The following is a 24151-nucleotide window of genomic DNA, read 5'->3' as shown; positions in this document are numbered from 1 at the left end:
AATAACTATAACATATAGAACATGCTATACGTTTACCAAACAATCTGTCACTCCTAATCGCTAAATCCGATGAAATCTTATACGTCTAGTCTCTTACGTGAATGAGCTAAATAATATTATTTGATATTTTACGGTAATGTGTTAATAATTTCTCACATAAATCGCTCCTGAGTATAAGGCGCACCCCCGGCCGGGCCAAACTATGAAAAAAAGTGCGACTTATAGTCCGAAAAATACGGTACTAGCCCTACAAGTTAACTGTGGCTTACCTTTCATATGACTCGAGAGAGCAGACTCTCCCATTGCGAAAAGCTGGATTTCCTTTTTGCATACTTTGCAGCAGGCTACACGAGGATTTGGTCCACGTTTTATCCAAAGTTTGTATTTGTCATTTTCCATCCAATGTTCATTAAAACGACAACCTCCCGGCATGATGGACCGATGCGCCACTGTCCTCAACCTAATGTAAGGGCTGGTGCAAAGCCAAAAGATCAAGCGTGCGGCTTTCATTTTTAAGGAAACGTATTTTCTTTTTTTCCATTTTATAATTAGCCTGTTAAGTCAGACTGCCGAAAAAATATGATGAACATTTCCAAGCATTTTACAAGCACTTCACCCAAAATTCAAGCATTTTTCTAACCTTGAAAACTAGAGATGTCCGATAATATCGGCCGGCCGATATTATCGGCCGATAAATGCTTTAAAATGTAATATCGGAAATTATCTGTATCGTTTTTTTTATTATTGGTATCGTTTTTTAAAAAAAAAATTAAATCAACATAAAAAACACAAGATACACTTACAATTAGTGCACCAACCCAAGAAACCTCCCTCCCCCATTTACACTCATTCACACAAAAGGGTTGTTTCTTTCTGTTATTAATATTCTGGTTCCTACATTATATATCAATATATATCAATAAAGTCTGCAAGGGATACAGTCCATAAGCACACATGATTGTGCATGCTGCTGGTCCACTAATAGTACTAACTTTTAACAGTTAATTTGACTAATTTTCATTAATTACTAGTTTCTATGTAACTGCTTTTATATTGTTTTACTTTCTTTTTTATTCAAGAAAATGTTTTTAATTTATTTATCTTATTTTACCATTTTTTTAAAAAAGGACCTTATCTTCACGATACCTGGTTGTCCAAATTAGGCATAATAATGTGTTAATTCCACGACTGTATGTATCGGTATTGGTAATTAAGAGTTGGACAATATCGGAATATCGGATATCGGCAAAAAGCCATTATCGGACATCCCTATTGAAAACACATTAAAATCCAAGCATTTTCAAGGGTTTTAAGCACCCGTATGAACCCTGTGTTATGGACAACTAACGCAAGTACATTTTATACAGTGACGAGATCCTGAGACCCATTGTTGTGCCATTCACCCGAGACAATCGCCCCATGTTGCAAGGATCTGTACACAATTCCTGGAAACTCCAGCCGACTTGTCACTCTGCACAGTAAAAAATGAATGTATTTTGTATCTTAACAGGGAATCATTTGCTGTAGAATATGCGACTGGCAAAATTCCTGTGGCAAATTGAATGGAAAAGCAGGTTAAAGGAGTTGAAGTAATAAACTGCGTTGCTTCTTGAACACAACGCATCAGAGTCTTTAAAATTCACGTAGAATGTTCTAGCTTAGTACCATTCCTAGTCTGCAGCCTACATGAGCTGCGTCTTCTCAGATCAGGCTGATATTTTAGTCCAAGTATATTTACTGCTCAACTACCAATCGCATATCAAACAAGTCCCAACGTGGGTACAGTGTAAGTGTAAAAAGGACATCCGAGATTGGCATGTCAAAGTAAATAAAAATTTATTTTGTGATTCAGACAGATGAATTAAAAAATAACGATGGCCTGAAGAAGCCTCAGTCTATGATCATGTGACCATGCGTCCCAGCAGTCAGCCAGTGGTTAGTTTTGCGTTTGAAACCAGCTCTGGTGCTGAGGGAAGAAGCTTAATAAATATCAAGGCTGCTCAGAGTGTCAGCGGGGTCAAAGGAGGCTCATTTACGCTGGACTTGTGGGACTTGTGGGAAGGATAATGGCAGCTGGACAGCTTTCTTGCGAGAGTCCGGGGACAACCTCTGGGTCACTGTGGGCAGCAGTTGGTTCCGTTTGATGATCTGCAAGGCCAGCTGGGTGTTGCCTGGACACAGCAGACAAATATTTGACACAAACAAAGATTGGGTGTTAAGGTGTCAAATATATAGATTTTTAATAACTTGTGATTCTTATATGTAACAATTGTTAATCGATTAAAAAAAAAGGAAATTCTAATTTTATTTTTCAATCTGTCCTGTACAGCCACTCAGACAAATCATTATTTTAGTGTATGCATTTACTTTAGAAAAGAGAAGTGTTGGATACTTCATTTGTTGCCTTAATTAAATGTTTGGGTAGAATTGTATTAAACAACACCAGTTTTCTTCGAAGTAATAAGTCATAATTTAAGTAAGTAAATAATAAATACGCGATAAAAATTGATCAGAGGTGTTTGTCTATTTTATGGAGGACTGTAGTTAATCATGGAACTGTCACCCAATGTTATTAAAAAGTATTGAATTTATAGCGAGAATCGTTTTGAATTGAGAATGAATTCTGAATCGAATCTTTACCCCCAAGAATCGAGTCGAATAGAATTGTGTGGTGCCCAAATATTCACAGCCCTATCGGATGTGCTCGCGGACAAATACTTGACAAACAATATAGATTGGTTGTTTTAGCAGCAAATACTTGACAAACAACAAGATCAGGGGCCGTACTTATCAAGCTTCTTAGAGTGCCATTTTACACTTAAGTCCTGAGAATTTGCGAAATTTAGTCCTACTCTCAAACTTAAGAATAAAAGCTTTTTATCAACGTTCTTAAGTCTAAGAATCACTCCTACTCTCCACGATATTTAAGAGACCTTCAGAGGTGTCTTAAGTGGTTAGGAGTTGCCAGCAGGGGATGGCACTGAGGCGAGAGAGACGTGCACGAACGTTCAGGGAACGGAACAATGTTTTAGTTTTTTTGATGACGAGCAGCTGATCAAACGGTATCGTTTAGACAGAGCGGATATTATTTTTGTCACAGATTTAATACTTTTCGATTCCTTGTTGATTTCTGCATGTGTCTGCAGTGGGCTAGTATATATAGAGCCACCCACACCAGTTTCAAATTAGTTGCCTAATTAATGAATTGGAAAGAAAATGTTATGACAGTAGCGTATGTGTGTGGCCGTGAGGTGAGTGACGTCAGTGAGTGTGTGGGCGATAGAAGAGAGGGAGCGGTAGCGTGAGTGCCGGCGGGGACTAGTTTGTTTTGTATTATTTTGTAGTTTATTGTCAAAATATACACTCCCATTGTCCACTTAAATATTTCCAAGATATTTCTTTATTCTTAGACAACGGATTCCCTTCCGTGATTGGTCATTTCTATGGACACAGAAATGACGTCACCTAAAATTCCGTTTACGGCACATAGTAATGTCGTAATTCAGCTCTGAGTGTGACACTCAAGATTCAGTCCTACACTTCGCTGAAAGTGTGAGTAAGACGCTTGATAACTAACTTTTAAGTGCAGCTTTCAGCGAAGAATTTATTTACTCTTAAGTCAACTCTTAGCAGACTTCTTAGGAGTAATTCTAAGAAGCTTGATAAGTACGGCCCCTGGTTCCTACATTATATATCAATATAGATCAATACAGTCTGCAGGGATACAGTCCGTAAGCACACATGATTGTATTTTTTTATGACAAACAAACAAAACAAAACAAAAACAATACCATCCCCCCCCGGTCCGTGGAACAAATTTTCAAGCGTTGACCGGTCCGCAGTTACAAAAAGGTTGGGGACCACTGTTCTAGAGGACAAATACTTGACAAAATTAGCATGTTTTAGCGGACAAAAACTTGATATAAACAATAAAAATCGGATATTTTAGTGGACAATTACTTGACAAACAAAGATTGGATGTTTTAGCGGACAAATACTTGACATAAACAATAAAGATTGGGTGTTCTAGCGGATAAATACTTACAAACAATAAATATCCATGTTTTAACGGACAAATACTTGACATAAACAATAAAGATTGGGCGTTCTAGCGGACAAATACTTGATACAAACCATAATGATCGAATGTTTTAATGACAAATACTTGACAAACAATGAAGATCGCGTGTTTTAGCGGACAAATACTTGACAAAGAAAGATCGGATGTTTTAGCAGACAAAAAGTTGATTTAAACAATAAATATCTGATATTTTAGAGAGCAATTACTTGACAAACAAAGATTGGATGTTTTAGCGGACAAATACTTGACATAAACAATAAAGATTTGGTGTTCTAGCGGACAAATACTTACAAACAATAAAGATCAATGTTTTAACAGACAAATACTTGACATAAACAATAAAGATTGGGTGTTCTAGAGGACAAATACTTACAAACAATAAAGATCAATGTTTTAACAGACAAATACTTGACATAAACAATAAAAATTGGGTGTTCTAGAGGACAAATACTTACAAACAATAAAGATCAATGTTTTAACAGACAAATACTTGACATAAACAATAAAGATTGGGTGTTCTAGCGGATAAATACTTACAAACAATAAAGATCAATGTTTTAGCGGACAAATACTTGACATAAACAATAAAGATTGGGTGTTTTAGCGGACAAATACTTGATATAAACAATAAAAATCTGATATTTTAGTGAACAATTACTTGACAAACAATGATTGGATGTTTTAGCGGACAAATACTTGACATAAACAATAAAGATTTGGTGTTCTAGCAGACAAATACTTGACAAACAATGAAGATCGGATATTTTAGCGGACAAATACCGTAATTTTCGGACTATAAGCCGCACCTGACTATAAGCCGCACCAGCTAAATTTAGGGGAAAATACAGATTGCTCCATATATAAGCCGCACCCGACTATAAGCCGCAGGGTTTTGATGTGTAATTAGCGTAGTATATAGGGGTTCCTGCTACCACGGAGGGGATTGTCGGGACAGAGATGACTGTTTGGGAACGCAAAGCGTCCCATTTATTAACAATAAATCTTTCAATCATTCAATCAAACTTTCACATCTTTGACATGGCGAACAGCATTCGTGCAGAGTACAAATAATACAACGGTGCAAAGTAATACAAAGTGCTCGCCTGTACGTTATCAAAATAACCAGCCTACCGGTATATGAAAAGTCAGTCTTTAATCATTGTGTCATCGTCTTCCTCCTGCGTACTAAAACCACCGAAATCCTCTTCGTCGGTGTCGGAGAAGAACAGGCCGCAAATAAGCCGCACCCTCGTATAAGCCGCAGGGACCAGAACGAGGGGAAAAAGTAGCGGCTTATAGTCCGGAAATTACGGTACTTGACATAAACAATAAAGATTGGGTGTTCTAGCGGATAAATACTTACAAACAATAAAGATCAATGATTTAGCGGACAAATACTTGACATAAACAATAAAGATTGGGTGTTCTAGCGGACAAATACTTGATACAAACAATAATGATCGAATGTTTTAGCGACAAATACTTGACAAACAATGAAGATCGGATGTTTTAGCGGACAAATACTTGACAAAGAAAGATCGGATGTTTTAGCGGACAAAAACTTGATATAAACAATAAAAATCGGATATTTTAGTGAACAATTACTTGACAAACAATGATTGGATGTTTTAGCGGACAAATACTTGACATAAACAATAAAGATTTGGTGTTCTAGCGGACAAATACTTGACAAAGAAAGATCGGATGTTTTAGCGGACCAAAACTTGATATAAACAATAAAAATCTGATATTTTAGTGAACAATTACTTGACAAACAATGATTGGATGTTTTAGCGGACAAATACTTGACATAAACAATAAAGATTTGGTGTTCTAGCGGACAAATACTTACAAACAATAAAGATCAATGTTTTAACGGACAAATACTTGACATAAACAATAAAGATTGGGTGTTCTAGAGGACAAATACTTACAAACAATAAAGATCAATGTTTTAACGGACAAATACTTGACATAAACAATAAAGATTGGGTGTTCTAGAGGACAAATACTTACAAACAATAAAGATCAATGTTTTAACGGACAAATACTTGACATAAACAATAAAGATTGGGTGTTCTAGCAGACAAATACTTGATACAAACAATAAAGATCGAATGTTTTAGCGACAAATACTTGACAAACAACGAAGATCGGATGTTTTAGCGAACAAATACTTGACAAACAAAGATCGGATGTTTTAGCGGACAAAAACTTGATATAAATAATACAAATCGGATATTTTAGTGGACAATTACTTGACATAAACAACGATTGGATGTTCTAGTGGACAAATACTTGACACAAACAATAGAGATCGGAATTTTAGCGGCAAATACTTGACAGGAACACATGGCAGACACTGTCATCAATGGTCGGTTTTGAAGCATAGCCAAATACCAAGGAAATTGTTAAAACAAAGAATTCTTGGAGAGAATAGGAGGTAGTGTGAGTGAGAGCTGACCGTTCTGCAACTCCAAGTAGACTCCCAACAGGATGGCTTCATGAGGGATCTCCTTGGTGTTCACCATGGATGCAGCCTGAAAAGAGACGCAGTCTTGTCATTCTTGGAAACAGCACATGTATTAATATGTTCACATATATTAAAATGTCTAATCAGTAGGGCTGTGCATGTTTGGGCACCACACCATTTGATTCGATTCTTGGGGGTAACGATTCGATTCAATTCCAAGTCTATACTTTTTTTAATAACATAGGGCAGGGGTCGGCAACCTTTACCACTCAAAGAGCCATTTTGGCAAGTTTCACAAATTAAAGAAAATAATGGGAGTCACAAAAAATGTTTTAAAATCAAAATGAAAAAAACACCGCATACAAAGCTTAAATTGCTTTGTGCTATATTAACCAGGGGTCTCAGACACACGCACCGGCACGCACTTTAAAATGGAAATTTGATGTCAGTGCAGCCCCCGAGTTTTGAATGAATGGCACTTGACAGCGTCATACTTGCCAACCCTCTCATTATTTCCAGGAGACTCCAGAACATCAGAGCGTGATGGCTCCGCTTTTGGCGCCCTCTACAGTCTGCCCAAACAGTGTACCTGCTCGATTACATGTAGAATGCAGCTTCAGCTTGCTCACGTAAGTGACAGCAAGGCGTACTAGGTCAGCAGCCACACATCTTACACTGACGGTAGCCGTACCGTATAAAACAACTTTAACACTGTTACGTTACAAATATGCGCCACACTTTGAACCCACACCAAAAAAGAATGACAAACACATTTCTGGAGAACATCTGCACTGTAACACAACATAAACACAACACAACAAATACCCAGAATCCCATGCAGCACTAACTCTTCCGCTCAACCGACGCACGGAGGGGGAGGAGGGGGGGGGGTTTGGTGGTAGCGGGGGTGTATAATCTAGACCGGAAGAGTTAGGGCTGCATGGGATTCTGGGTATTGGTTGTGTTGTGTTTATGTTGTGTTACGGTGGGATGTTCTCCAGAAATTTGTTTTTCATTCTTTTTTGGTGTAGGTTCAAAGTGTGGGACATATTTGTAACGTAACAGTGTTAAAGTTGTTTTATACGGTACGGCTACCGTCAGTGTAAACTGTGTGTCTGATGACTAAGTATGCTTTGCTGTCTCCTACGTGTACAAGTAAAAGCTACATACAACATGTGGCCGGGCCCACGCTGTGTGTAAATGCCATAGAGGACAATTACTGCAGTGCAATTAGGGCACGCCCCTAATCTAGTAATTAGAGTGAAAATAGGATTATATTTTCCCTGGGAGTTATCTAGGAGAGGCACTGAGATCCATAAATCTCCTGAGAAAATCGGGGTGGGTCGGCAAGTATGCAGCTGAGCCGCATCAGAGTGGTCAAAGAGCCGCATGCGGCTCTGGAGCCGCGGGTTGCCGACCCCTGACATAGGGTGCCAGTTCTATGATTAACTACATTCCTCTATAAAATAGATAAACCGCTCTGATCAATTTCTATATTACTTACAAGAAAACCGGTTTTGTTGAATAAAATTAAACAAATACAAATAAGGCAACAAGAGAAGTATCCAACGCTTGCCTTTTCGAAAGTAAATCTGTACAGCTGATATACTGTAGATCATCTACATCAGCAATATGATTTGTCTGAGTGGCTGGACAAGACAGTAAAAAATAAAAACATTTAAAAAAAATCAATAATCGATTTTACTAAATTAAGTAATCAACAAAAGAGTTTTACAAAATAAATAGAGAACAGTTATTAATCTTTTCTATAATTTTTTTTTTTCTTTTCTTAGTCTCCTTTCCTAATAAAGTTGTTTTTATCCTCCCTCAGCCCCCTCTCCCCCACACATGTAAAGCGACTTTGGGTATTTAGAAAAGCGCTATATAAATCCCAGGTATTATTATTATTGTCTCCTCTTTTTATTTGATGATTCAAAAAATAGTCCAATCCGTGACTCAAACGGGTAATACGATCCAAACTGTGATTTTTTAAAATCTGTTGCACTCTTAATCTTCAGTGTTATCTTTTTATTTAATTTGTTTTAAGATGTGCGCTATATGCCTGCCAGTGTGCAGCTGACTGAATGAGATATAGTTACAAAACCGTCCAGTAGATGGCAATGTTACTCAACATAGTCAGAGCACTTAAAATAGAACTGCACTTTTTGGGGGGAATGTTGCCTATCATTTATAAACCCTATTAATGAAAATAAAACATCCATCCATCCATCTTCTTCCGCTTATCCGAGGTCGGGTTGCGGGGGCAGCAGCCTAAGCAGGGAAGCCCAGACTTGCCTCTCCCCAGCCACTTTGTCCTGCTCTTCCCGGGGGATCCCGAGGCGTTCCCAGGTCAGCCGGGAGAGTCTTCCCAACGTGTCCTGGGTCTTCCCCGTGGCCTCCTACCGGTTGGACGTGCCCTAAACACCTCCCTAACTCATCAAATACGGCAAGTACGAGGTGGCTATTGCACCCATAACGCCCTCTAAAAAAAACAAAAAGCGCCAACAATACTCCATTTACATGACGTGACATGAATATTAAGTATTAGCGATATTGTAATTATAAGCACTAACACAGACAAACTATCACAGAGAGCTAACTAGCTTATGCTGCTATATTGACATATCGAGCTGCTGCATCGCCTCTGAGTTGGTGGAAGTTAATTCTAGATTATAAATCATGCCTCTCACCTGGATAGTAGAAGGTTGTGGACATAAACCTACAAGTTGGTCAACTTTGACAGTCAACTTATGGCGAGAAAGACACGAAAAAGACGATTGTTTGCTGCACATTTGCATGAGGATTATGATTAATTGTTCATGTAAAGGGGAATATATGAACATGCCAAGTCTTTATCACAGTGAGAGCAGACATTGTACAGTAAGTGATTGTTTTATTATGTTTACATATCGTGTTTAGGACTTAGCAATACTGCTAGATGATGCTTAGTGTTTCACTAAAGCTGCATCTGTTTAGCACACAACTTCTAAAACTTGTATATTATCCTTCTTATATTCATGATCAAAAATAGAAGTTTCTCGATCATCATTTGTCCCAAAGTAGTCTTTGTTGATTAGTAGTGTTGTTGTTGAAGGGAAAAGTGAACGTTGTGATGCATCTGGGGAATTAATACGCTGCCGTATGCTTAAAATGATCAAAATATGTAAATATAAAATTTTATTATGAATGTTACTACATTACATATATACTTGCAGCGTGTATATAAAACCTTCTTGTTTTTTTTTAGATGTTTTTATAGGCAAAATAAATTGACTCCATTGTTAGCTGACATTTGCTAACGCTTATTTCCGAGTTAAAATGCATAAAAAATAAAGATATACACTACCGTTCAAAAGTTTGGGGTCACCCAAACAATTTTGTGGAATAGCCTTCATTTCTAAGAACAAGAATAGACTGTCGAGTTTCAGATGAAAGTTCCCTTTTTCTGGCCATTTTGAGTGTTTAATTGACCCCACAAATGTGATGCTCCAGAAACTCAATCTGCTCAAAGGAAGGTCAGTTTTGTAGCTTCTGTATCGAGCTAAACTGTTTTCAGATGTGTGAACATGATTGCACAAGGGTTTTCTAATCATCAATTAGCCTTCTGAGCCAATGAGCAAACACATTGTACCATTAGAACACTGGAGTGATAGTTGCTGGAAATGGGCCTCTATACACCTATGTAGATATTGCACCAAAAACCAGACATTTGCAGCTAGAATAGTCATTTACCACATTAGCAATGTATAGAGTGTATTTCTTTAAAGTTAAGACTAGTTTAAAGTTATCTTCATTGAAAAGTACAGTGCTTTTCCTTAAAAAATAAGGACATTTCAATGTGACCCCAAACTTTTGAACGGTAGTGTATGTTCTTGTCTTAGGGTGATAGGCAATATTCCAAAATAAGTGCAGTTCCCCGTTAACCACAGCCAAAAGCCAATATATTGACTGACACACTGTCCTTCCACGTTAGCATGCGAGTGTGAGCATGAATGTAGAAGTACTGGCCCTACGTAACATTCGCACTTCAACAATCAGCTGATGTCAAATGATCCATGGCTGCCATGTTTACCTGATGAAGGCACTTGCGAGCTTTGTCATATTCGCTGCGTAAGCAGTAGGCACTGCCCAGGTTGAAGAGCATCATGGCCCGAGCTGATGTCACACTGCTGGGATAACACAGGGGGGTTTGCTTCCCTGCTGCAAACATACACAAAGTAAACATCCTCATGTGTGCTGCCATTTTGTCACTTGTGCTACATGTAAGATTGTTCATTGTTTGGCTAAAAGTTGAAATAAAAGCACTTACAGGATTCAACAGGTTCATCTCCTTTATCAGATCCTGCTGAGAAAAAATGAGATAATTCATATATGGAACATTTTTGTTTGTGTACGACCCCTAGAAATTAATAAATATATACCCAAATATTTAATAAAGTCAAATATAAATAAGGCAACAAGAGAAGTATCCAACACTTTCTTTTCTAAAGTAAATCTGTACAGCAGATATGATAATCTACATCAACAATATGATTTGTCTGAGTGGCTGGACAGGACAGACTTAAGAGGGGAAAAAAATTGCTTTGTGATTAAGAATCGTTAAAAGACTCGGCATTCACTAGATTGAAATGCTATTCATTAAAATAACATTTCTTCACATTCATGGTGAAGTATGTAGGCTTTTTTGGTGTTAACCACAAACAGACTAAATGTAAACAATGAGGTTCATTTAATAGGGGTAACGAACAATGATAGATGACAAGTAGTTTGTTTGTCTTGCAGACATGCCATCAATGATTGTGTGAGCTTCACAATACCAATATTGGAACCTTGAGTATTGGCCGATATTCATTCCATTTCAGCAGGAATCATACAGAACATACTTGTATTGTTTAGTAGTGTGGAATGTTAGAAAAGGTTTGATTAAGTGAAATGAGAACAATGTTAGGTACAGTATGAAAAACATTTAACTATTTATTAATAACTGTCTGGAATAGACTCATTCTGTCTTTAAGTTGAAGTGGAGTAGTAATTGCTTTTTTGTTTCCCCCAGTGACCACATTAATTCATAAAGTCAAGCTCATGACACGGTTAGTTGAATGATACGGACACATTTGTTACTGGATACTTTCTAATAACCTTGGAGACTTTGTATGTGTAAGTAATATGCAATTATATTAATTGGATACTTTACAAATGTGCTGTTTTACATTACAATATTGTTCAATTACGTATGTCTAGCTTGTGTGCTATTGTCTGCTTTGCTGTGGTGTAACTGCTAGCTCCTAGTCCTAGTCTATAGGCTAGCATGTTTACCTCTGTTTTGTGCTTTTTGGAGGTTAACTTTGTTAACTGGCTGAGCAGCTTCCATCCATCCATTCTTTTCTACCGCTTGTCCCGTTTGGGGTTGCGGGGGGTGCTTTGCACAAGTAAACACTTGACTGGACTGCTTGTACCGGAGCTTATATTGTAGATTTTACATGCAAGTTGATATAATCTAATACTTGTTTTTTTCTGGTATCGGACTGATATCCGATATCAATTTTGGATCAGGACAGTCCAAGTGAGCTTGAAAGAGGTCAGTATGAACATTTATTACATTTTGGAAGCCACTCTTTGGCAGGCCAAAACAAACTACTTGATGGGCCAGGTTTGGCCCCTTGGCCCCACTGGTCTACACCATTAACTGGTTTTGATCCCTTAGCATTGCGACAACATGGCATTTTAGCTTTCAATAAGCAAATGCAATGCTAATGCCACCTTTGTTGCCCATTTACATAGACAAAGGTTAAGAAGGTCTTAAAATCTATTGTGCAAATTCTTAGAAGAACTGCACTTTTTTTTGGGAAGTTTGCCTATTGTTCACAATCATTATGAGAGACAAGCAGACGAACATTTTTTTTTAAATTTGCATTCTGACATGTAAACATCGTCTTGTTCTAGGTGGCTAGCAATGCAGCTAATGTTAGCCACCAATTCTGCCTCTAAAACACTTTAAAAATACATCCAAAAACTTTCAACAATACTTAATTTATGTTCTGTAACTTGTATAACAGCCAAACTGTAGCAACATTGTTATTGTCAGAGCAAACACTAAGGAACTTTTTTTCTAGCGCCTTGCGAGGGCATGCTTCGGCATTAGCATCAATAGCTGAATAGCTTTTGAGTTTGTAATGCACAACACAATGCAATAGGACACCAATCTGTACTGACTGAAAAACATAAACAATCATATTACAGTATCTGTAAAGTATTATTTCATGTTTTGTTTGTACACAGCTAGCTCGACAGCGTATGTACTGTAGTTGTACTAACAAGCATGATCATGATAAATTTTACAGTGACTCACTCGATGGACAGTTGTCCGTTTGGTCCAGCTGGCTGGCGACATTTTCTCTGGTTTATTTTGGGTAAGCACACCATTAATGTCGGCATAACATGGCTCCAAGTTCCACATTAACAGTGTCAAGTCACGCCGACTTCACTCTCTCCGCTTCCGTCTGCTCCAACGTCTCACTCTTCCTTCGTGCTGGCTTCTAAAAGCAGCAGCTCATCCTCCGTATATTCAGCTTCAAAAAGATAAGGTTGTGAATCCTCATTTGTCCAAAAATAGTCGTCTTTGTTGTTTGTTACCAAGTCTGCCAATATTAGAACACGCTCTTGTTTGTTTCCTGAAGTAGGAACACACATTTGCTGCCAGAAATCCGTTGCTATGGTAACGCTAAATGGTTAAAAAAAAAAAAAAAAGGGCAAATATTGTACATATTACATATTGTTATGAAGGTGTCTGTTACTACATTATATTATGTACTTGCAATGTGTATATAAAACATATTACATATTATTATGAATGGGTCTGTTACTAAATTATACATATGGGACGGCGTGGCGAAATTGGTAGAGTGGCTGTGCCAGCAATCGGAGTGTTGCTGGTTACTGGGGTTCAATTCCCACCTTCTACCTTCCTAGTCACGTCCGTTGTGTCCTTGGGCAAGACACTTCACCCTTTGCCTCTGATGGCTGCTGTTTAGCGCCTTGCATGGCAGCTCCCGCCATCAGTGTGTGAATGTGTGTGTGAATGGGTAAATGTGGAAATACTGTCAAAGCGCTTTGAGTACCTTGAAGGTAGAAAAGCGCTATACAAGTATAACCCATTTATCATTTATCATTTATATACTTGCAGTGTGTATATTGTACATATTACATATTGTTATGAAGGTGTCTGTTACTACATTATAGTATATATACTTGCAGTGTGTATATAAAACATATTACATATTGTTAACCTACTCAATGGCATACTGGTTAGAGTGTCCGCCCTGAGATCGGTAGGTTGTGAGTTCAAACCCCGGCCGAGTCATACCAAAGACTATAAAAAAATGGGACCCATTACCTCCCTGCTTGACACTCAGCATCAAGGGTTGGAATTGGGGGTTAAATCACCAAAAATGATTCCCGGGCGCAGCCACCGCTGCTGCTCACTGCTCCGCTCACCTCCCAGGGGGTGAACAAGGGTGATGGGTCAAATGCAGAGAATAATTTTGTGTGTGACAATATATATCATTGATGGAGGGTTTTAACATTGTTTTAGAGGGCTTTGAAGGCTACAACGGTGACTCCCGGCAGCCGCATCTTGCAAGCATTTTTTATTATTTTTAAAATTCTAAAAATAAAAAAACGTGTTGTCGCTCATAATGATTGTGAACGATAGGCAATATTTTCTTTTTTAAAGTGCAGTCTCCATTTAAGAACGTTTTAAGTAAATCCTACAAGTTTTTTTTCCACGTGTACACATTTTTTCTTTGCACTTAATAACTGTAACCACACGTAAAGGCAGCAGACCTGGGTCTTGCTCACTGGTCATGGTCCCCATCGACACATCAGTGACGTTCTCTGGATTGAGGTGAACGATAGCGTCAGAGATCCTGTCCAGTGACATGAGGGCCTCAGCAGCATAGAGGTGACCGAGGAACCTCAACACATAGATATACACATAGATGAACACATAGATTCAAAAGAGTATGGACTCTGAGGTCAAGAATCACTCATCAAAAAGTCAAGTTCAAGGTCTGGAGAAAGACCAGCAAAACTTACTTGAGGGATCCTGACAGCTTGGTTTGATGGAGCAGTTTCTCAGCATGGTTTAAAGCCATCAGGTTATCTCCCAGTGCTAATGCAACATAGGCACTGCATGCCAAGATGGAGCACCTGCACATCAAACATAGGGTCAACAACTGCCTGAGAAGCTTTTCGATGTTCAGGTGCAGGTCTAATTACCTGAGGTTTTCTACTTCCTGTTTCCTGAGAGGAGACGATGGCACTGCTGAGAGTAACTTGTCTGCTTCCTGACCTTTACCACTGCAAAAGATAAGAGCACACTATAGGAGCTGTGCCTCACAATACACATAAATAAACATTTACCCAAACCTCTATTAGCTTTCCTAAACAGAAGGGTATGTATTAGGGGTATTTTTTTTTAAACATGTGTTTATTGAAATGTTTTTGACAAACAGTTAACGGAAATACAGTACAATTCAAATCAAATGGACTTTTCCCCCCAACCCTAAAAACAATGTCAGTCAAATTTAAGTAAATATTGATACAAAGCCACAATCAACTGCACTTTGAAATTGCCTCAACACGGTGCAACAATACACAAAAGCAAACAAAAGGCTCATCCATCAACCACAGTTTAACCCCGCCTCAATTGGGGCCAACCTGCAGATCAGTCTCCTCCACATCACGTCTCGGAAACCAACCCACACGTCCCGAAACTTCACAGAACAATCACCCAATGTCAACCTAATTTCCTTCAGTTTGAGAAAATACAAAACATCTTTAATCCAGCGGGTGTGGCAAAGAGGCACATTTGCGTTCCAATTTAGTACGATGAGTCTTCTAGCCAATAAAGTAGTGAATGCTATAAGATTATATTTGGATTTCCTAAGAGAAGATGACAGAGGCTCAATTTTTTCATCAATTACCAACAAAGTATTAGACATTTCAGTTTAATAACTGCACAGGGACGGACAAAGCCAAAATATATGTATGAAGTTAGCTGGAGACTGTTGACACCGATCACAAAATACATGATCGGTGTCTGTCATACATCTTAGCCAGTCGGACCCTGGTATAATAAGTGCAATGTATTAGCTTGTCTAGCACAAATACAAGACTTTTGAACTCTAATTCAAATCTCGGTCCAGCTCGCCTCAGACAGGGTCGCTCCGAAGTCACCCTCCCAAAGTGACTTAATTGAATTTAGAGACTCAGGATGTAAATGAAAAATTTGGTTATAAATACGTGTAATTGATCCTTTTAAAATTCCGCCCTGAAGTAAAGGGGAATACCAAATAATTGATATACTGAGGGGCCCCTCCATGCATCGCAAGGAAAGCACGGAAAGTTAAGATTAAAATCTTAAACTCAATGCGGAATTTGACTGGAAGCCAATGAAGAGTGGGTAGAACGGGGATAATCTGGGCAGTTCTGGGTGCACCGGTCAAAAGTCTGGCAGCCGTATTCTGTACAGTCTGAAGTCTCTTTAGAGGTGCCTTGTTGAAAAGAGTGAAAACAGAAATGAACGTGTAAACGATCATTTACAGATCTGATTTTGACAGCAAATTTCTCACTTTATAGATATTTCTCAGGTGAAAAAACAGTTTTTAGTCAGTTGACGACAAAGACATTGACTGATCAAACACAAGCCCAAGGTTTCTGAGGCTGGTTTTAACAGACGCACCAAGGGAATTCTTGATTAGGGGGATCTTTTTATCTGGAGCAATGATCAGAGTTTCCGTTTTGTTTGAATTTATCTGAAGGAAATTCGAGGACAACCAGTTTTTGATACAAGATACACATTCCAGAAACTCTGATAAAAAGTGAAACTTTGAATCATTGAAGGAGCAATACAGTTGAATATCATCTGCGTAGAAATGATAATAAAAACATTTTCAAAACTAAGGATCAACCGACGAAGAGGCAACAAAAACAAAACTGATCAAGTTTGATTGATTGAAGCAGATGGTAACAAGAAACACTGGAGTTTTTGTGGCATAGTAAAATCCGGGAAATTGGTTACGTTACCGGTCTGTCCCTAGTTGGTATCTTACCACTGTATTTTCTAAGATTTCTATACCTATCATTCTTTTTGCGTCACATCTGAATGTGTGTTTGTTGTGTGTCCTGACCTGCAGGCGTCACTGTTCTCGCTGCCACTCTCAGTGCTTCCTGACTGACTGGAACTCTTGGAGCTGTTCTCTGTCTTTGCATCCGGCTGTTGGTGTTCCGGCAACAGCAAGAGAGCATTCCTTAAGCAGATGGCTGCAAACTCCATGCTGGCTACCGGGATGGCTGCTGATTGGCCCTCACTGCACCAACATACGGCACAATCAGAAGAGTGGCCCCGAATTACAAACAAGTTCAGTGCTCAACAAAGTCATTTAGAAAAACAAAAGTTGGTTGTCGGACATATTTTGAATTCTGCAATATGATGTAGTGAGGGCAAGACTCACCTGTAAATAGTGTTCTGCATGGACTGGGATGCCAAAACAATCTTGCGATGGTAACCCTGCCCGACAATTGACTGAACTATACCTTTTTTACATGGCAAACCTTTGTTCTCCTGTTCAGAACCCTGCAAGCAAACAAGCAACAAAACAATACAAACCACATGCCTTTAGGTTCACTCGACAACTAGAGATTCTTAAAAATTTTTATAAAATAAAAAGTGTGTGACTGACTTACCCCCTTATTAGCAGAGATGCAACACTCTGCAAGTCGCAGCCACAGCCGAGGGTTGGAATGGTAAACCTGCACGGCCTCAATCAAACACTCGAAGGCGGCCAGAGGCCTGCCAATGTGCAGCAACTGGATGCCACAGTTGTAGAGAAGCTCATAGCGTTTGTTGGCTAGGAGAGCACACATGGGGATACCTGTGAATTTTTTGGCTAGAGCGAGAAAGAGAAATAAATGGAATTGAGTTGACATACTGTACAGTTCTGTTGTTGCATTTACAAAGCTAGCATTTGAACCAAAAGGGCAGAAAAGTTGTGTACGTTATCTTCCACGACGGGTAAGTTAAACAACTTAACTTGAGCAAACTTTGTACTTGGCATTCTTGGGGACGTGCAGGCCATGCAGCACACGTTGGGTGAGGTTAAACATAAATGTTGATCCTTTGCAATGGAAGTGAGTTTATCAGTAAATAAAACCACTGGTGTTTTGTATTTATTTATTTTTTGTTTTTCTTTTAGAAGTTGACTCAATCATTGCATTAATCGTCACATCAAATTGTGTGGAAAGCTATTTTGAATTACATATTTGTTCATTAAATCTCATATCAAATGTGTTCGTCAACACATGAGTGGTGAGTGTAAAATAAATCTATCGCCGTGATAGCAGAAACTAAATGTATGGCAACCTGAATTGCTATGAATTGTATTTGATCATCACTAACTATAATAAATAGGGATCTAATGGTATCATAAACATCACAGTATTTCGTTATAAACTACATTTGGGGTATGTTTTTTTTTTGTTTTTTTTTGTCATAAAAAAAATACAATCATGTGTGCTTACGGACTGTATCCCTGCAGACTGTATTGATCTATATTGATATATAATGTAGGAACCAGAGATATTAATAACAGAAAGAAACAACCCTTTTGTTTGAATGAGTGTGAATGAGTGTAAATGGGGGAGAGAGGTTTTTTGGGTTGGTGCACTAAATGTAAGTGTATCTTGTGTTTTTTATGTTGATTTAAAAAAACAAAAACAAATATTTTTTAATTTTTTTTTTTACATTTCTTGTGTGGCCAATCGATCCACGGACCGGTACCGGGCCGCGGCCCGGTGGTTGGGGACCACTGCTCTAAAGGACACTGTTTCCCATAATGTATAGTTTGAAAGACACTTAACTAGGGATGATACTCAAAACCGGTTTTCCCGGTTGTTTGATAAGAAAAGAACCGAGTCCTCTGACTCGAATCCCTTTTTGAGAACCGGTACCCGTTATCGAGACCACTATAGTAAAGGAAAAGAGTTGATTCTTTATTCGAATCCCGTCCCGACCAGAAACGCTCCGTGGGACATCACAAGGAATGACGTCACGTAGCTCAGTCATTAGGCACAGATAGGGAAAGCAGGAAAACAATGGACGGGAAAAAGCGCTCCAAGGTGTAATAAAGTTCAAAACAAAAGCTATAATCCATCGAATAACTTTACTGAGAGATTTTAGCAGGGTAAAACACATGACGAACACTTTTACGACCAACCGGAAACATAGCAACCAGGCTAGCAACGCACCTCCTTTACGGCAGCTGTCGCAACGTTCTTAAAACAACCGCGGCACATACATATATATACAACATATCTCCCTTTTTTAACTTTTGTTTTTCTTTCCTTGTAAACAAAACAAAATCACACTGTATATGTGTTGTCTGTCTAATTATAAATAATGCAGACGAGGCGTGTAGGCTGAGTTCTTGACGTTTACTTTCACAGCGTGGCAACATGCAACACTTTTCGGGGCTACCGCGCATGCTCGTAACTCCCGTTGCATGCTGGGTAGTATAGTTGTTATATTCTCTAGCTCATAACATTTTTCCCCCTATAAAGAAATAATGTTAACTCAATAAAGTGTATTTCTTTTTTTAGCTAAAACTTTTCATTTTTTAGCATTGTAACCACATTTGCAAAGAACTTTTCTCTTCATAGAATTTTCTTTCAATAAAGAAATAAAGTGCAAAAATGTCAAAGCATCATAACAAACAGTTATGTCAAATAGCAGCAGAAGTGCACTTTTTGGAGAGCTGTATTATTTTCAGTTTTGTGCCCAAGGGACTGATTTTATTTAACACTATATTATTATTTATACATCTATAGTGATCACAGAGACAGGTTGTTTTTGTGTTACTGTATATATTTGTTTCTCTGAAAAATCCCACTTAATATACTTTGGGTAACAACAGTCAATATTTATTTATTTTATTTTATTTTTTTAGGTGGGTAACAGTCAATATTTATTTATTTATTAGATTTTATTTTTTTTATTATATAATAAAAGTGAGCTTTTGTTAAACCAAATATTGTGTGTTTTTTTCCATATACAACAACCTATCTGGACTCGATAAGAGAATCGATAAGGAATCGGTTCGATAAGAGGATTCGATAATAGGCCCGAACTCGATAATTCCTTATCAAACATCATCCCTACACTTAACTGTACATTGTTTTACACTTTAAAGACATCAACTGTGAGTTATTCTTTTACATATTTGCTTGAAACAGTAGATGTTCCTGCACAATTATTTGCACTTAGAAACACTTGTTTGCAGTAATAAATATGACTAAAACATTTTAGCATTATGTTTGTGTTCAATTATAATAATTTATAGTAGCATTCCTGACACTTCATTTTACACACTATAACATTTTAACCAAGCTTTTTTTTTTTTTTAACCTATACTGCAATAATATCGCTCTGTGGCCTTAATACCGTGATATCCTATCGTGAGATTGTAAACAGTCACACTCACATCCCTAATAATAAACAAACAAAAAACAATAATGAAGTATACGGCAACCTGTATTGTTATAAATTGTATTTGATCATTACTAACTATTATAAATAAACAATAATCATGTTATCAATTGATTATGTGGGTTTAAGTTAGCTGGATATGACAAAGACATGTCTTCTGCGCTGAGTTGTTACTTTGTTTCACGTTTTGTTGTAATTTGGGGTGTCTCGATAGGTTTTGCTTTTTGTAGTCAGCAACAAGCTTCTACATTATCTCTTATTTTATTCACAATTATCATTAATAATTCTTCAATTGTAACTGAGGGGCTTGTTAAGATGACCATTAGGTTTGATTTTGAAAATCATTCAATCTGTTTTATGTTTTGTTCCCCTACTGACCCTAATGAGGAAAAAATGCGCAGTACTGACACTGCAAAATCATGGTTGTTAGATTTAGGCACAGTTTTGACTTTCATAGCCATGGTTTCAAACTTTCGAACAGCCTGTTTTGAGTTTGATTTTGCATTTTTGATGCTGGACTGGCAGTCTGGTTGCAATCCACCAGCCCAAACTCTGAATATTAAAAATACAGGTCTGAAGGTGTTGTTTGAGGCAAGCAGAATTGTGAAGTAAAACCTTAATTATTGTCTGAGAAAAGAGGAGACAACTTTTCTGCTTTGACTAACCTTGCCCATTACCGCCGTCTCCGAGCTGTGCACACGTGTGGTCATTCTCTTGTAAAGCCTTCTTGAAGTAGAAAATGCCGAGGTTATGTTTCCCCATTGCAAAGTGGATGCAGCCAAGATTGTTCCAGAACATACACCGCATGCATTCGCCTAAGAAGGGGACAGGACACAATTCAAAAGCTGTAAGGTCCTGAAGCGTTGAAGCTGCATTGATGCTCAGCGACAGTTTAAACTATTTTCAAAGTATTCGCTGATCGGACAAAGACATAAGGAGAGGAAGAACATTTATCACCTGTCTTGATGGGCCCAGGGTGTTCAGCTATGTTTGAGCTGTTGAGCAGCTTTACTGCTTTCCGGTAGTTTCCTCTCAGATATTCAAAATTACTCTTGAGGAATAGTGAGGGCGTAGACTGACAGGGAACAGAAGCTTATGTTCATGCAAGTTCAGTTTTCTGTCTTTTTCAAGAATTATTTTGTAAGTTTACACCCATACAAAGACATGAAAAATCCATAATTTATTTAATGAAAGGCCAAAAGTATTCTTAGACAAACCACACAGTCAATGGGCGATCGATTGAATGCACTGAGATCAACAAGAAGGTTGGTGAGAAAGTGAGCACCTTGCTGCTCAAAAAGACACATCAACATTCTGAAGTTCAACAGTTTAAAATCAACACCTGAGTGACTCGCACAAGACTACCAGGAGAACGTGATGTGGTCACGTGACATCAAAATGTAGGGGTTTGGCATCCAGTGAACTGACGTGATGGTTTGCAGAGAAATGTAGAATATAAATCCAACAACATCACGCCTACTGGCAGACACGGCGGTGCACGCGTTCTGTATGAGGAAACTTACAGATCTTGGAATTTGAAAATTATCTGAAATTTCAGGTTGTCAAAAGTGCATTGCAATTTAGATGTGAGTGAACCTGGTGACCACCTAGAACAGGGGTGTCATACTGGTTTTCTTTGAGGGCCACATCGCGGTTATGGCTGACCTTGGAGGGCCGCTTGGAACAGTGGATAATATATGAATATACATATAAAAGGATTCGCCTCATGATATTATTTCATGTATTTTTATGTACACTGTAAAAAAATGAAGAAAAAAAAATCTAGATTATGCGGTAAAAACATGGCAGCACATTTGCAAGAATTGTATTTTCGGTGGCTTTTACACCATATTACTGTAGATGGTGTTCACTGTTTTTCACGGTATATATATATTTTTAAATCATAAAATCTCATATTTTTACTGTGTGCAATTTGATGGATAACTTGCTTTGAAATCATAAGTCAAGCAGATTTTTACTTATTATTTCAACAACAAAATAATGTTTGGAATGTATGATCATATATATTTGTGGCATTATTAGATATTCAAGTTTAAAACATATGCAAGTGCATGAAATATATATTTTTTGTCAACATGGAGATATATGGAAAGATAAAGTACTTTATTGACACGTATGATTTCCAGGCTTTTGAGGGCCAAAAAAAATTATCTGGCCCTCGGACCTTGACGTTGACACCTGTGACTTGGAAGAACCGCCTGACGTCTGCGCTTGTATACCAACAACCAGGGATTCCTCTACATGTAATTGATCGTAGTGCGACGCCACGGCAAAATAAAAGCCGCCTCAATAAGTTTTTTTTTACATTTAAACAAATGAAAGTGATACACTATATGAATGGATATATAAAGACTACTACAGGGTTTCCCCTAGATTGTCAAGATACCTGTGGCAGTGGGGGCGTGGTCACATGACCTCATCGTATATTTGGCATGATGATCTGATTTTCTTTAATAAGGCTTCAAAAATGTTTACATACATTTAAAAACAAATCTGTGTTAGTATTAATTAGTATTAATATATATTTTATATTATATTTTTTTGCTCTATTTTCAATTGTTGGTTCTTATGGTACAATGTAATTTGTTGAGAATTTGTCATTTTTTTTAGCATAAAATTGGCAATAAAAGCAAAAAATAGCAAGCGTCGGACATTTGACTTCTTCTGGAGGCTACAATACATTATTACTTTAATTGTTTTTTACGTTAAAAAAAAAAATATTCTAAAGGTGTGGCGGCTCGGATTTTGCCACGTTTAGTTACATTAAGGGGAAACCCTGTATCATATACGTTGTATTGACTATTGAAGCACCGAAATTTCGGCTAACAAAATAATTTTATCACCAGGACAGCACTGCCGAAACAGGATATTGTGATGTAGTCAGCATGTCTGTGATATGGATGGACTTTAATATATCCCCCGCGACAGCAAATTTTTGTCCCGAAGTTGCCAACTTCCCTTACCCGCCTTGTTCTAACATGCCGAGGGCTATTTATTTTGGAGACCTGCTGCAGACATACTGTATGTATACAGGAGTGGAAATTGCGAGGGAAGTTCATCTTCTGCTAATATATATAAAAAGTGGTCAAATATGTACTTTTGAGTTTACATTTCATGGACTAAATTTGCCCTACAACGCGTTTAACTTTTGCGACAGCTCTCGCAACTTTCTTCTCATTCATTCTCGCAGTGTTTTTTTTGATTGATTGAGAAGTTTATTGACATCTTAAATAATTGAATCCATGTAATGCTTAAAAAATGCAAATGGATGGCACAAAAAGCCAAAAAAGCTTGTTTCCATTGTGGTCCATTATATATTCATCACATATGATACATTCAATAATAAAAGATATATAACCTGTAACATGTATATATCAGGTGTCATTGTGCATTAAACAGTGTTGAAGCCGAGCATCCATTGACTTAAATGGGGGAGCATAGAGTGGGTTATTCTACTGTTGCCAAACTAGACAAATATTGCTATGAGTTTTGTCCAGCCCACGGATGCTGAGCGTCTCTGGTAGTGAATGATAAGTGGACTCAGCCTTGGCTGGCCTGGACGCTGGGCTTCCGCATGGTGATTGGACGATCTGTCTGAGGCGGAATCCTTTCTTGATTCACAGCAAAATGAGCGAAGCAGTGATCTTGAAATAAAAATTACTGCCAATGCATTTTTCAACTTTAATTTCGTTGTTCTGTGATGATACTTTACAATCCTGTAAGTGATGTTTTTTGGTAAAATCTAGCATATGTATATTTTTTATCTATTATTGGAGACTGTATGTCTGGAGAGTAGCTGAAAATTAGCTTCTTCCACTTGAAAGACCAACTGACGCCACTGGTATATATCCTGTGTTACATTGTACAATAAGCAGCAACATAGAACAAAATTATATAATTTGGAAAACTTATATGTTGATAAAAGTTACTAACACAAAATTGTTTTTAAATATATGCACAACACTTTATTTAGCCCTTTTAAAGAAAATATGCAATTATGCAAATTATATGTCGACGTCATGTGGCCACGCCC

At 37.8% G+C, this 24151-nt stretch overlaps 1 protein-coding gene across 5 annotated transcripts in view; it reads right to left on the bottom strand.

The window, feature by feature from the left end:
* Nucleotides 1-1819: 1819 nt before the first annotated feature.
* cnot10 (CCR4-NOT transcription complex, subunit 10) overlaps nucleotides 1820-24151 on the bottom strand; it is a 36778-nt gene continuing 14446 nt past the window's right edge. For 4 of the 5 annotated variants that reach the window (XM_062029171.1, XM_062029170.1, XM_062029167.1 and 1 more), the window contains exons 8-19: nucleotides 21055-21172; nucleotides 20763-20912; nucleotides 17301-17503; nucleotides 17069-17190; nucleotides 16745-16924; nucleotides 14832-14912; nucleotides 14649-14762; nucleotides 14397-14527; nucleotides 10864-10899; nucleotides 10627-10754; nucleotides 6546-6621; nucleotides 1820-2171 (exon numbers count right to left, since the gene is read on the bottom strand). In XM_062029171.1, the coding sequence (XP_061885155.1) occupies nucleotides 2029-2171; nucleotides 6546-6621; nucleotides 10627-10754; nucleotides 10864-10899; nucleotides 14397-14527; nucleotides 14649-14762; nucleotides 14832-14912; nucleotides 16745-16924; nucleotides 17069-17190; nucleotides 17301-17503; nucleotides 20763-20912; nucleotides 21055-21172 (1482 nt within the window). In that variant the 3' untranslated portion in view covers nucleotides 1820-2028. The remainder of the gene's footprint in view (nucleotides 2172-6545; nucleotides 6622-10626; nucleotides 10755-10863; nucleotides 10900-14396; nucleotides 14528-14648; nucleotides 14763-14831; nucleotides 14913-16744; nucleotides 16925-17068; nucleotides 17191-17300; nucleotides 17504-20762; nucleotides 20913-21054; nucleotides 21173-24151) is intronic. The other variant, XM_062029168.1, reaches the window with a different exon arrangement.

The sequence above is a fragment of the Entelurus aequoreus genome, linkage group LG20 (genome assembly GCF_033978785.1).
Source record: "Entelurus aequoreus isolate RoL-2023_Sb linkage group LG20, RoL_Eaeq_v1.1, whole genome shotgun sequence".
In the NCBI taxonomy this organism is placed as follows: domain Eukaryota; kingdom Metazoa; phylum Chordata; class Actinopteri; order Syngnathiformes; family Syngnathidae; genus Entelurus; species Entelurus aequoreus.
The sequence above is the reverse complement of the archived record's forward strand: the minus strand, read 5'-3'. Positions and strand labels throughout refer to the sequence as shown.